This window comes from Chrysemys picta, chromosome 1, assembly GCF_011386835.1.
Source record: "Chrysemys picta bellii isolate R12L10 chromosome 1, ASM1138683v2, whole genome shotgun sequence".
In the NCBI taxonomy this organism is placed as follows: domain Eukaryota; kingdom Metazoa; phylum Chordata; order Testudines; family Emydidae; genus Chrysemys; species Chrysemys picta.
In genome coordinates, this window is record NC_088791.1 from 86,728,332 (window position 1) to 86,743,446 (window position 15,115).

Sequence of the window (15,115 nt, forward strand, 5' to 3'; positions counted from 1 at the left end):
CCTGTGTAGCAGAGGGATACAGGAGAGAGTTGTTCCACGGAATGAGGATGCAGTCCTGAGTTCCGCTCTGGAGCAAAACAGGGGACATTTTCGATTCTGGGTTCTGGATTCAAAGAGGTCTATTGACAGGGTGCCCCAGAGGGAGAAGAGCTGTTGAAGTATTGCAGGGTGCAGCTCCCATTCGTATTCTGTCAAGAAGTGCCTGCTGAGTGCGTCGGCAGTAGTGTTGTGGCAGCCTGGTAGGTAGGAAGCGATGATTTGTATTTGATGTTGTATGCACCAATTCCATAGTCAGATGGCTTCCATTCAAAGGGAATGTGATCGGGCTCCCCCTTGTCTGTTGATGTAGTACATACATGCTATGTTGTCTGTTAAGACCCGAATAGGTTTGTTCTTTAGGAGGGGAAGAAAGTGAAGGCATGCTCGCCTCATTGCTCTGAGCTCTAAGAGATTTATGTGTAGGTGCGTCTCTGATGTGGACTACCGGCCTTGTGCCCTGCGTCCCCCTAGATGCACTCCCCAACCGATTAGGGAAGCGTCCATGGTGAGCATGAGCATTGGGGATCATTGCTGGAAGGAAAACCCCGTGCAGAGGTTTTCTGGTCTTGTCCACCAATGTACAGAAGCTATAACATTGGGAGGAGGAGTTAGCAGCATCCTAAAGTGTGTCTGTTGGGTTTGAAATTGGAATTGAGCCAGCCCTGAAGACATCTCATGTGTAGCCTGGCGTACTGAACCACGAAGGTGGTGGCTGCCATGTGACCAAGGAGCTGTAGACAGATTCTTGCCTGTGTCCTGGGACGAATAGAGAGCGTGTGTATGAGCTGTGTGATAGCAAGGAATCTGTGATATGGGAGCGAGGCCCTGCTCTGGATTGAGTCGAGATGAGCTCTGATGAACTCGATCTGTTGTGTAGGTGTCAGGGTGGATTTTCGGATGGTTATTTGGAGGCCTAGGCTGTGAAAGAGGGAGATGGCGAAACGGGTAGCTTGAAGTGGCAATACCGGATTTATAATGGCACCAGTGGCGCCATGGCGCCAGGCCCACAGTTGAAAGGGGCCCTGGTGCGCTCTCCTCCACCCCACCCCACCCCCGTGGGGTCAGAGCTTGATGCTGCAGGCTGCTGCGGCTCCGAGGCAGCCTCTGCTGGCAGCCTGGCTCCTGCCTCGCCCCTTTCCCCAGCGTGCTACAAATGTCTTGCCAGGGGGAGGAGGGAGGAGGGAGCAGCAAGATGCCGCTCCGAGTCCGTGGGGGAGGAGGAGAAGAAGAGGAGGGGACGAGGCCTCTCTCCTGCCTCTTTCCTCAGCATGCATGTTCCTTTCCCCCCCGCTGGTCAGTTGGATCAGGCTTGCAGGCAAGAGGGGGGCAAGGAGGAGCAAGCCGCAGCACACCACTCCGGGGAGGAGGAGAAGACAAGCCGGGGTGAGGCCTAGGGGAAGGGGCTGGAATTGGGGCATACCCCCTCCAGCCCCCTGTGTGAGCACCCCTCGATCCCTGCCCACCCTAACCCCTGCACCCCCCAAACCCCTGAGCCCCTGCCTTGACCCTGCACTCCCCTCACACCTCCTCAGCACCCCCACACATGGATTGTCTGTGGTGTATGGGGAGCAGGGGGAGCAGTGACAGCGGGACTTGTCAGTGCTGGCTGCCACGCTCTCTGCCAGTGGGAATGCCCAGAAACTACCTCCCTGCACTCCGGGGAGGGGAGGGGGTGCAGCCCAGTTTTGGGGGAAAGGGACAGTTGTGGGGCAAGTCTGGGTGTGATGGGGGAGCTGGCAGTGACTCTGTGTGGGAGGTGTAGGAGAAGCAGGGTGTTAAGGTGGGGGTTGGTGTGGCAGGGGGAGGGAGGGGACAGTCTGGGTTGAAGGTGGGGGTTGGCTCAATGTGTGTGTGTGTGTGTGTGTGTGTGTGTGTGTAGAAGGGGGGTAGTAGAAGAGAGGGAGGTGACTGCCCTGGGGTGAAAGTGTGTAGGGAGTGGGAAATAGCAGGGAGATTGAGGAGAGCCTTTGTTAGGGGGTTAGTTGTGTGGGATGGGGACAGTAGGAGGGATGGGAGGAGAGCCCAGGTGTGAAGATTGGAGTAGGAACTTGAGGCTGGATTTTGGTAGCCTTTGTGGTAAAGTGTGTGTGTTTCGGTAGCCCTTTCTCCCTGCAAAAATTATCAAAGTTGTAGCTGGCGAGGAGGTCAGAATAGTTTGCAATTCTGAATTGTAGAATGGAAGACAAATAAACCTTGCGACCCAAGACGTCCAGGCATCTAAGGTCCTTGTCTTGCGGGGTGGGCCGATATTTTGACTGTTTTGTCTTCTGTGTGACCTCATCCATGACAAGAGAGTTCAGTGGTGGATGAGAAAATAGGAAGTTAGCAGGGTCTATGTTCGGCCTTTTTGCAAGTCGGTACTAAAGAAGCTGGGGTTTGCCAGAGAGTGTCAGCTGGTTCCAGGAGTGCTTCGTTTATAGGGAGCGCGATCTTTGAGGGCACAGACAGTTGAAGGATTCTGAGGAGTCTGTGTTGTGTCTCCTGAACCTCTTCTAAGGGGATATCTTGACTGAGTGCCACCCTCCTGAAAAGTTCTTGAAATTGTTTACAGTCGTCCACGTTCTGTGGAGGCGGAGGGAAGAGGGCTCCGTCTGGGGCTGATGGAGAGTTAGGGGTCGGTGAGTCAGGATATGGTGCATAGCTCACAGTCTCAAAAGAGCACTTAGGCACCCTAAAAGTGGACAGAGCTGGAGATCGAGGCACAGAAGGAGAATGATTGGTAGGAGGATGTGGCCAAGGGTACCACTGAGGGCAAGGCATAGGGTAGGAGAACCCAGGTGCCGCCCACAGGGGGGTGAAGTAGGGAAACTGAGGCTGGTGGCCTTGAGCTGTGACCTGATGTGGGAAAGGTTCTGATGGAGGAGGAGAAGCAGCTGTAAATCAGCTGCCTGCTGCTCTAAATCATGCTTGCTGTCAGTAAAGGTAGCCAGTTCAGGTGGAGAGAGCGGCTGTTCAAAAAGTGAGCCCTGTGTATCTAGGAGCGGAGAGTTAGGCTCAGGTGGCACTGAGAGGTCACGTTGAGTGAGAAACTGTTGCTCCTGCTCCCTGGGCTACACTGAGCCTGCTCTGTGCTCTAGCGCATTATCAAGAGAAAGTGACAGCGGTGCCGCAGACCGCTCGGAGGTGCCCTGCAGGGGGTTCGCTGCTGGTGCCCGGGTGGAAGACAGGCTCAGTGCCAACATTCTTCTCAGTGCCAAGGAGGAGCACGCTGTCGGCACCGTGTCCATTTTCAGTGCCGAGGAGGAGCATGCTGTCGGCACCGCATCCGTTGTCAGTGCTGAGGGGACCGGTGCCATGGGAACCTTCCCGGCACGGGAGGTCAGGTCCCTGCCTCTGCGCTCTGTCGGAGCTGCGGCTGAGGTGTTAGAAAAAGCTGAGGCATCTGCCTTTGGCGCTGTCAGCACAGAGGGTAGGGATCCTGTGGGAGAGCCCCTAACCTTGTTAAAGTCTCTCCTCTGAGACTGTTGTGCTTCTTTCCTCCACTCCAGGGAGGGTGAAGCAATGCCCCCAACTGATTCAGATCTCACTGGGGAGTGTGTGGGAGCCGGTTTACTTCTCCCCATCTCCGAAAGCAGCTGTAGGGATTTTTCCATCAGCAGCATTTTAAGCCACAGGTCCCTGTAGCGCCGAGCCCTAGACTTGAGGCTCATGCAATGGAGGCACTTTGCGGGGACATGAGTTTCTCTGAGGCACTTTACACAATGTGAGTGCACATCTGACCCTGGCATGGAGTCCTGACAGGAAACACACCTTTTGAATCCTGAAACCCCTGGCATTGTGAATTAGAAATGGTAGGGGAGAGTGTCTCAACGGGAGACAAGCCTGAGGTGAAATTTTTTTTTTAAACTAAGTAACTAACTATGTAACTATACTAAGGGAAGGGAAACAACTGGGATGTAACTAATAACTATTTCTGTGTTCTTTGTTACTGTTTCCTATAGAGACCAGGAAAGAAAAGGCAGCACTGCTCCAAGTCCCGTCTTCAGCCGAGGACAGTTGAGAAGTAACTGAGGAGGGTGTGGGACGCACGCACTCAGGAGACGGGAGATACCAACTGAGTGCGTGCGTCCCGACCAGGCACTGCCACTGAAAATCTCCGATCAACGGTGCCGGGATGCACTGTCACCTAGAGTGGAGCACCCACAGGACAGCACTCGAAGAAGAAGCCATGATTCTACTTGCTGATTCTGCAGCGTCGAGCCCCACCTTCAGCAATGTTCTCTTGACTAGCCTGCCATCACTGACTAGGGACGAGAACCCAGTCTAGCATTCTCCAGAAGCAGCTCTCTGAACTTTTCCACGGAGCCCTATAAATTAAAATTGTACCACCCCAGCAAAGCCTGTTGATTAGTGATACACAACTGCTGTGTTGAATAAGTCTTCCTGCCAAATAAATCCAGTTCTTTAGCATCCTTGTATTTCGGGGTGGTAGCCTGGTGCCCATGACACTTTCTCTCATTAGCTGCCATCATGAGTAATGAGCCAGTTGGTGGGTGAGTACAGAGGTACTCAAAATCTTGGGAGGGCAAATAATATTTTCTTTCTGCTCTTTTTGAGGTGGGAGGCAATGAAGCCGGAGACTGCCATAGAGCCTTATAGACTCTATCACCTCAATAATTGACAGAGTTATCCTGGAGGGACCCAATAATGATAAAATGTCAATGTGATGTGATGTGACAAGGTGATGTGAAGATTCCCTAACCTCTTTGACCTGTACATCTAGGTCTGCAGCCCCTCTCTTTTAGCAACTCCTGATAAACTTTAAAATCATGAGGAGAAGGTGAAGGTGTGCCAGACGAAAGGGCCTTGTCTGGCGAGGACAAAGATGAAGCCAAGACTGGAGGAGGGTGTTAAAATCTCCTCTACCAGCTGTTGCTGTCACTCGGGAACCTCCTCCTGATGCTCTGTACCATGACCATTACTGGATTCTGGGGACGGAGTTGCTCAGTGAGTAGACTCGGCCCTTCTAGATGAGGCCAGTGAGTATGCATGATGTGGGAAAGATCTGGATGTTCAGGGAAACCCCCAAGGGCAGGGCCTCATTGCCCAGGCTTCATTCCCACTGAAGGATCATGGTGGTAGCTGGGAAGAGAGGAGCTGTGCGGAGACGGGTGGGTCCTGCTTTGGGGTTGAGATATATACAACCCCACCTTCAACTATGATGAGGAGCATTCCCCTTCATCTGACCATGGTGGAACCGATCCAGTTGGTGCCAGGAGCCAGGAGATGGGCGGAGGGATGCCATCATAGCAGGCTTCCCTTTGGAAGGTACTGAGAGACTGCTTGTCCAAGAAGCAGGCAACTGTGGTACCAGAGGTGGAATCACCTGACCAAAGCAGGTGAGACAAAGCAGGTTGCTTGCTGCCACAAAAGCCTCAGTGGTCAGCACTGAGATAGTCTCTTGTTGCGGTGCTGAAGAAGTTGATGGTACCTTTTTCGGCACTGGACTCAACAGTGTCCCTTGTGGCACTAGAGCCAACTGTGCCAACGTAGGCACAGATTTGGAGGAGGAGTGCCTAGGTTGAAGGTGCACTCTATTCCACTCCTTCTTGATGCTCTTACCAGACTTAGAGGGTGTAGATCTTCCTTTGGCAAGTGCCTATCTTGAAGCCTTGTGTTTCTTTCTTGGTACAGGCAAGGGAGAATGGTGCCATGATTCTGCTAACCCTGGAGGTGAACTTCACACTGAAGCTACAGCACTTGGCATTGAGTCAGACTGGGACGGCTCCAATGATGGCCTGAGCACCATCTCCATTAACAGGAATTTCAGCCTAGCCTCCCTATCCTTCGTCCTAGGCTTGGACAGCTTACAAATTTGGCATAGTCATTTGTGTTTGCCTCTCTCAAGCATTTCAGTAGCTATTGAGCAGGTCTGCTCACTTGCACAGGCCTGGAGGAAGAAGCTTGAAATCCAGTGACCAGGGTATACTTCAGTACCGTGAATAGAAAACCCACAAACAGGGAAACGACAAGTAAGAAAATCCTTTTTAACAGAACTTAAACTTATTAACTATCCTAACAACATTAAGAATTCAACTCTCTCTCTCGCTCGCTCGCTGTACATATGGTTCTCCACTTGTGAGGTAACTCCCTTCTCTTCATGTGTCATTATATAATGCCTGCATCTGTAATTTTCATTCCATGCATCTGAAGAAGTGTTTTTTACCCATGAAAGCTTATGCCCAAATAAATCTGTTAGTCTTTAAGGTGCCACCAGACTCCTTGTTGTTTTTGTGGATACAGACTAACACAGCTACCCCCGATACTTGTATCTATGTGTGTGTATACACATAAACACACATACATACACACATTATGTTACATAGAGGCTGAAAAAAGAATTGTCAAGCTAATCCTCTTTGAAATGGGACGAGATCAAAGCACATTAACAAACATTAATGCTCATCAGCAGGGTGTACATGGACAATTAGTTCACGGGAGGCTAATGCAGAGTAGATTCACACCCCAGCATGCCGCAAATATATTGTTCATGTAGACAAGTTCTTAGGCTGCAAAATCTTTGGGGCAGAGACTGTCTTTTTGTCATGTGTTTGTACAGTATCTAGCACAATGGGGTCCTGGTCCATGACTGGGGCTCCTAGGCACTACAGAAAATAGATAATATTATTAATTATTATTATTATCTCCTGTAGCACAGTAGATCTCAAAGCACTTATAAAACAAGGTAAGCATAGCTATCTCCATAATATCACCATAATAATCATTATAATAATACATAGAATTTGCAACTTAAAGAAATCTGCAATTTCAAGAATACATTCTGCCCTCCATTGCTCATGTTGCATAGTCTCTTACTCTGGAAGCAGTCCTATTGTTTACAATGAGAGTAAAGGGTAAGAGGTGTAGAATAAGCCTCACTGTTGTACTGTATAATCCTACACCAAGCCAAAGAAAATTGATTTTCTTTGCATTTGTGGGAAAACACATTCTTTTCTTGTCATTTCTCTGATCTGCCTGCTTACTCTCTCCTTTTTTCATAATAGCAAGAATCCTGTTGCCTGAATTAGTCAAAAAGAAGGATTCTAATATAGAATAGGGCAGGCTGCAGAGAAGAGTTAAAGGATGGTCCAACATGCACCTGCGTCATATTAGCATGTGCTAAAACTAAAACACAGCTGGTTGGTTTAATTTTAGGTCTCCCAGCCTTGGCAGAATTCCTTTCATCTTCAAAGCCTAATTATAATTCCCTAAATGCCAACACTGTTAACTACTTCAATATTTAATGATATCATTTTTCTATATCCATTGAATAAATATCCAGTAAACTGGCCTTACTTGGCAAATCCTGATATTTTATTGTTTGAATGGAGAATGCCTACAAAGGCATTTGTTCAGCAGCAAGTGACGACAACTAAACTGCAATAAGTAGTTCCAATTTTTGTTTTAACTCTGAAGTTCTATGCAACTCACATCTATACAAACCACAGAAAATGACTCCATCTAGCATATGAGAAATATTTAAAAATTGAACTGTCATTTCTAATCAATCCATCTAGGATTAATAACTACAACAGAATACTTAAACAGATGTGGAGTTTGGTCATTTTGTATTTGATTGCTTTTGCAAGTGATTTAATCAGTTTTCTTTCTAGCACAAAATGGCAAACGTTTTTGCAGATGTGGGCGGACTCTTCTACCACTCAAGCCTCAAATATTGAACAGAAAGTGAAACAAAGACCCCAAATGAGGGACACAATAAAACTACCACTGCAAGAGCTTGAACTAATCAAGATGATGGAAAAGACTGTGAGGTAAAAAAATCACAACCACTACTAGAATCTCTTCCAAATTCTTATATGCAACATCTTTTACTTGTTTTAAACACACAACTTCTCAAAAACCACTTTGGGAATGGTTGCATGATAACAGAGGGCACCGTGCCCACAGAAACTTTCGTCTTTGATTTTCAAATATTGGAGACCTTCTTGCAGGAGTACCATGATCTTGTCAAGAATGACAGGCCTTCTCTTTATTCATGTAAGAGAAGGCCTATAGCTACACTATGAACTAGGGATGTGATTCTTCTGCTTGTGTACACATACTCACACTGGCTAAAATACAAAGCAGTGTAGCCTCTGGAGCATAGGAAGCAGCAGCAGGGGCATGGCTGAGCTGTGCCAAGTACATACTCACCGGTTTCAGGTGGGTTTGTATGTGGTTCAGCTCTGCCTTGCCTCTTCTCCTGCTAAATGTGCTATTGCAGCTATGCTGCTATTTACACTCACACTATGTTGCTATTTACATTCACACTAGCACAATTTACAGTTCCTAGCATGAATATGTGTATACAAAGCAAGGGATTCACACCTCTGATAGGGTGTCCACCCCACACAGGAGTGGAAGGGGTTAAGGGAGGCCCTGGGGTCCTACCGTACCATGCCCCAGAAAGGAGCAGTGGAGGTGAGTCCTCCAAGTAGCATAGAGAGGCTGTGTGGAGCACAGCCAATCAGAGAAGGTCTGCACGAAGCAGCTGATCTGGGGCCAATAGGCCCATATAAGAAGAGCTGCAGGGCAGAGCAGAGTCAGTCACTGCTGAGAGGTCAAGGAGTGAGGACAGTGTCTCTAGCAGGCTGAGAGACTTGCAGCACCGGGGAATGCCAACTACTGGCAGGAACCAGGGAGCAAGAGGGAGCTCCTTGCTGGCTGCTGGGACTGGTAGTTGAATGCCCTGAGGCAAGGGCAAAGAAGGTTCGGGGGCCATGGGGAAGTGGCAAAGGGAGACATAGCAGTATAGGGAGCATTTAAAGAGTCGAAGCAAGAGACTGCTATCCATATGGTCTCTGGGTCAGGACCCGGAATAGTGGGCAGGCCCGGTTCCCCACAGTCGCCACTGAGGAAGTAGCTGGACTATTGAACAGTTATATGCCCCCACCCTGGAAGGGGGAAACAAAGAGCAACCTAGATGGAGGGCTGAGTAATGAAAAGGATGTAGCAGTTCCTGAGGCTGAGAGAGGGGCTGTGGGACGGAAGAAGAGCCAGAGCCATGGTGTGCAAAGAGCCAGAGCCATGGTGTGCATTGGCCTTGAGCTAATCCCCAGACTAACCAGAAGGAGGCAACAGGTCCAGCAATGAGGAATGGACCCCGTGACTACACCTCTTGCTCATAATGTAGACATAGCTTAAGAGACATATGGGTGTGGCTGGCCTCCAATCATCTTTTTGTTAAATTTTCAAATAAGCACCTTTGCACTTTCTCCCATGCTGCCCTTCCAGCTTGGGAGGAGCACCTTGCAGATGTCTGTAAAAGTAATGCATTATCTTCATTCAAAGTCCTCCTTAAAACTCTCTTTTTTCTGTGATGCCTACAAAACACTTAACAATGGCTACATTGTTGATGTGCTGAGACCACTGCCTATCATGCTGATCCATGTTATCTCGTTGTTTCCTGGTACTCCCCTATCTGTCTATATGCAACTGTTGTCTCTTGTCTTTAGATTTGACACTGCTCTTTTTGATACCGTATGGACTATCTTTTTGTTTTGTGTTTGTACAGTGCCTAGCACAATGGGGTCCTGGTCCATAACTGGGCTTCTAGGTTATATTAATAATAATAATAGAATCCTTAAACAGAGAACTTTCGCTGCTCTTTTCTCAAGTGTTATTCTGCATGTTCCTTCAACTGCATAACAGGTGTAAAATGATCAACTTGTGTTTAAAAATATGCCTCAAAGAAAAAAAATCAAAACACGGTGCATGTATCAAGACAGCTGAAAAATAAGATAAACTCCAGACCCTGAAGGGTGGTGGATGAGTATGTGAGAATCCTTCAAGATTACGTTCCTTGAGAAGCAGTATTATAGATAAGTGATTTTCACTTGTTGGAAGAACATCTTGTAAGACTTTCACTCCTGAACAGAAACGATTACTTACTATAACTGTGGTTCTTCAATATGTGATGTAGAGTGTATGCCAAGTAGGTGTGTGCGTGCCTTGCACACTGGAGGTGGAGACTTTTGCCTAGCAGTACCCGTAGAGGGGAGGCACTCACACCTCATGCCAGTAGAACCTCCCCAGGCTATATGAGGTGGTGCCGCCCTGACTCCCCTCAGTTATTTGGCACTGAATGTCCAGAGGAAGATTCCAATGCAGAGGGGACAGAGGGGGAGTTGTGGAACACACGTCTGCATCATATCTTGAGGAACCACAGTTACAGTAAGTAACCATTTCTTCTTCTTCGAGTAAATGCAGATGTGTATTCCAAGTAGGTGGCTAGTGAGCAGTATCCACACTGGAGGCCAGGCTCGGAGTCTATTTGAGTAAGGATTGCAGGATTACTCTTCCAACATTAGCATCCACTCTGGGAGAAGGAATGATTGGATAATGGTCCGTAAATGTACGGATGACCATGTGGCTTCCCTACAAATATCCAATATGGAAATGTTATTGAGGAATGCCACTGATGCTGTCTGCAGTCTCTCTGAATTCACTCATATCTGCTGCAAGACACAGCTGATGCTATCTCATATGCAGTCTTGATGCAAGACGTTTTCCATCTGTGCAGAGATCATTTGTCTCTTCATGCAGTCTGCAAATTATAAGAATAGGTGAGGCGAAGCATGAATCTGTTCAGTCCTGTTCAGATAGATGGCTAGACAGTGTCTATACTCTAGCACATGGAAATTTTGCTCCTGTGGGGAAGAATGTGGCTTGGGGAAAAATACAGGCAAATACATGGTTTAAATGAAACTGAGAAACCTGCTTGGATACAAACTTTGGGTATGGCTGGTGTGTAACCTTGTCCCTGGAGAGCTGAATATTAAGGAGGCCCCACCATCAGGGCCTGTAACTCACACGCTCCTGGCAGCGGTAAAGGCTACCAAGCATGCAATTTTCTGAGAGAGGAGAGGCAGCGGACAGGATGCAATGGGCTCCAGTGGAGACCCCATTAGACCTGTTAACACAGTGTTCAGATCCCACAAGGGGACCAGCTCTTGGTTGGAGGATGTAGACAGAACTTCTTTCAGAAATCTCATCACCCTGATGTTGGAGAAAAGCGACTTCCCTTGCATCGGAGGATGAAACGTAAATATCGCTGCCAAGTTAACTCTCAGAGAACTGCATGCCAAGCCTGATTCCTGCAGGTGTAGCAAGTACTCCAAGATATCCAGGATGGAAGCCCCCATCATATGGATCCCACGGGCCAAGGATCACCTAGAAAACCTTATCCAATTTGCCAAGTAGGCGATTCTAGTGGAAGGCTTCCTACTGTTAAGTTCGACCTGTTGGATAGCAGCTATGCCATTCCTCCTCATTCAGTCATTCACAGCCACACTGTAAGGTGCAGGGAGCTGCTTGCCGGATGCTGGGTGTGGCCACGGTCCTGTGTGAGGAGGTCAGGAAGGAGAGGAATTGGCTTGTGAAACTGAACCAACAGAGCAAGAAGGTCCAAGAACTAGTGCTGCCTTGGCCATGCCTGGGCAATGAACTGGGGAAGGATCAGGATAGGAGGGAACAAGAACAGCAAAGTCGACTGCCAGTGCAGTGAAAGGCCCTGAGCCCCAGTACTCCGCAGGGCAGAAGCCCTGAGTCATCCTAGCCCGCAGTGCTAAAGCCGGGAACCCTAAGCCCCAAGCCCCCCACCCCATTGGGCTAAAGCAGGAGCCCTCCCACCTCATGGGTCAGAAACCTCAGGCCCCCCAGTCCCATGGGGCACAAGCCTTGAGTCCCTGCACCCTGCGGGGCTAATGCTGGCAGCCCGGAGTCCCAAGCCCTGGCAACCTGCGGGACAGAAGCCCCAATCCCCAATGCCCCACAGGGCAAAAGTCCTGAGTCCCCAGTCCCTCATGGCTGAAGCCTCGAGCCCCGCTCCCCAATCCAGTGGCTGAATCCTGGAGCCCTGAGCCCCACCTCCTGCCACTTGGGGCAGAAGCCACAAGCCCTCCACCCCACAGGGCTCAAGCCCCGACCTCTCCACTCTGGCGGCTGAAGCCCAGAATGTGAGGATGGGACCAAGGCAGAATAGGTCCTCTGCAACCTGATACACTTATGTCACTGACACTATCAGCACTGGCATCATTCCCGTTGGTACTGGACTCAACGGACACTCAGAGGCCAGAATTGGAATTGATGGTATGGGGTATCTGCCCTCCCTGCTCTGTACTGAGGGAGGTTCAGAGGCACTTGTGCCATCCCACATGTCAGAGCTGCCCTGTGCCAGTCCATGCTCTTCTTATGGGAGGCAGAAGGGTTTCCCTGGGACCGATAGTGCTCCCGATTGGTCTTACTCAACTTCTTCTTTGTTGCGACAATGAAGAATGACTCCTGTGCCTTTTCAGAGAGGCCCCTGCCTCAGAACAGAAGGCAGCAGCACTTTCTGAACTGGAGGGCGATTTGTAGCCCGAAGAAGGCCTCGGTACTGGCTCAGTCCTCAAGGCCAGTTCAAGCAGGTGCTGTTTAACGTGAAGGTCCCATGCCACCTAAATCCTCTTCTTGAATGATCTACATTTTTCTTTCCATTTTTTGTTGAAATTTCAAATTTCTACCATCTCCAATTAGCAGCAAATTTTGTAATTGTGCTGATGACAGTGATATTATAATTTTTTTAAGATACCATCTGGGCAGGATTCTTGTTCTTGGATCTTAGTTCCTTAGAATGAGACTGATGGAACTCCTTCAATTATTTAAGTTTTTGACCCTAGAAAGGATGGCTGTAGAAGGGTGGAACATGAGCCTGACCCTGCAACTGAATGTTATAGACTATCATTTGCCAAGTATAAATATTGACCTTTGAATGTTCCATTCATTTCTTGATTGTAATTGGCAAAGCAGTTCCCTGTTGGAGAATTCATTTTTGCATTGCTCCAACTATGTTACTGAAGATCAGTATATTCTTTTCGTATTTACCCATACATGCTCCATTCAATATGGTTGCATATATTTTTTTATTAAGTGGTTGCCTCAAGCACTTCAGCCTATGCTTTAGCATCCCAGTGCATACCTTGGCACATTCACTCCTGTGTTTTTTCTCTGGCATTTTGGTGTAAAACCTGGTGCCTGTCTCATCTCCTTAGAACCGTACTCTTGTAACCTCAGCTCCATGCATGAGCCAGTTCTCTTCAAAGTGCTCCTGAACTATGAAACCTTGTTTTACTTGGTACATCAGCCCCTGAATAAGGGCATTCCAGTGTCTCTCATGTCTTTTGATGCATCAATGCCTGCTCTGAATTTTAAACACCAAAAAGAATGAAATCCATTTTAATGTTTTTTTTGCTGCTCTGCCATCCAATCTGTTCTGGCAAGTATGTCTTTAAAGGAGCAAAGGCTGCTCAGAGGCTTCAAATTTTCTGTGTGTAACAACTATGCCCATAATGGCAGCTATGTTCATTGCTTTGCCTGCCTTAAGGTCAACAGTGATGTTCAAGGATGCCAAATTTCCCTGCAGATGTCATCCTGTGTATTGAGGAAATGTGAGGAGTATCTTTAGACCCTCTGTATGCACCCCATTGAGATTTCTCAGTGTCCAGCACAAAGTCAGCCAGGAATCCTGTGAAGCACAAACTCTCAGAGATAAAGCTTGAGTTGGTGAAGACTGCTGATTGCCCCGACTCAGTGCTGGCATTGCATACACTGGCACGGGCCTGGCTTCCTCATCTTTCAATCAGTTTTACTACTAATGTACTGACCAACCAGTTCTGCAGTACTTTAAAGTAATAAATTTTAATGAAATTGGTAGAGACAAGGTGGGTGAGTTCATATCTTTATTGGACCAACTTCTGTGGTGAAAAAGACATGCTTTCAAGCTCCACAGAGCTCTTCTTCAAGTCAGTGGAGCTCTAAAGCTTGTCTCTTTCACCAACAGAAGTTGGTCCAATAAAAGATATTACCCCACCTTGTCTGTCTTGCATCCTGGGACCAACACGGCTACATCACTACAAACAATAAAACTGAAGTGAGATATTACCAAAAGTTAATTTTACAAATATTAATGTTATATTAAGTGCAAATGATATATCAAATAAGTGTGACTTCTTACATTTTGTTATCAGAGGGAGAAAAAGGTGAAATTTTAAACATGGTACAACAAAATGTGACCATTGAAATGTGTGTGCTTTCCAAACAATAACCATGAACTGCAGTCTTTTTAATCACAAGAAAGTCATGAAGTAACACAAGAATAGAATAGTATACATTTTAATTTACCTGTAACTTTATTCTAATTTATCTCTCATATGATTAGTATATGATTTAACATGACTTACCTTGAAGTAGTGTAGCAATTTGTAGTGACTGCTGAGATGGATGTTCTTTAAGGATATCTAAAACAGTTCTACCTAAACTGTCCTTTATGTTGGCATCAATTCCTGAAATAAAAAACCGATAATGTACTGTGGAAAGAGAAAAATGTAACCCAAAATGTCTCACTTTATAAATGTAGTACATCAAGCTTTGCAAAATGGCTACTAACACCTGTCTCTCCCTGTGGAGGAGAGCTGAGAAGGGAGAATCAGGCTATGTTGGATAGACAGAGAGACAAGCAATGAGGAGATGATGAGGAGGAATGATGGAATTAATATGAAACTACTGCATGCTGTGGTCAGAGTAACTGTTGCCAAGTAGTGAGAGGTAGTGGAGAAGGAGAGTTGGGTTGTAATACACACACACACACACATACAAATTAAATACCCACAAACTTTGTTAATGCAAAGTTAAGGTTTCCCAATGGTGCCTTGTACTCTTCCAGAATGTGGAGAGTTACAAACTTAAACCTCTGAAAATCAGGATACAAAGAATTAAGGTATATAAGGTTACATTGTGTATACCTTATCTCTGGTCTCTTTGAATGATGCCCCAACACATCAACAACAAATATACTAGCATTCTACCCTTATAGAAATTACAAAACACTTTGGGTACCAAGCACATGAGCACTAGAACAAAGTCAAACACATCCTCTTTGCTAAGGCTAAACTTGTGTTTAGGTGGCATAGCAAAATAGAGCTACCTATATCTGGACTATATTCAAACAGTGAGCCTATTCCACACAAACCACCCCAGATTTCAGATCATCAGAGCTCCTGTGGATGGAGAGGGATGGGGGACTTGTTGCTGATGTCCT

General features: G+C 47.2%; 1 protein-coding gene across 11 annotated transcripts in view; it reads right to left on the reverse strand.

The window, feature by feature from the left end:
• The window catches only part of ANKS1B (ankyrin repeat and sterile alpha motif domain containing 1B), a 771,828-nt gene that overhangs the window by 619,213 nt on the left and 137,500 nt on the right, over window positions 1-15,115 (reverse strand). For all 11 annotated transcript variants that reach the window (XM_065561011.1, XM_065561005.1, XM_065561000.1 and 8 more), the window contains one exon: window positions 14,259-14,360. In XM_065561011.1, coding sequence (XP_065417083.1) covers window positions 14,259-14,360 — 102 coding nt within the window. The remainder of the gene's footprint in view (window positions 1-14,258; window positions 14,361-15,115) is intronic.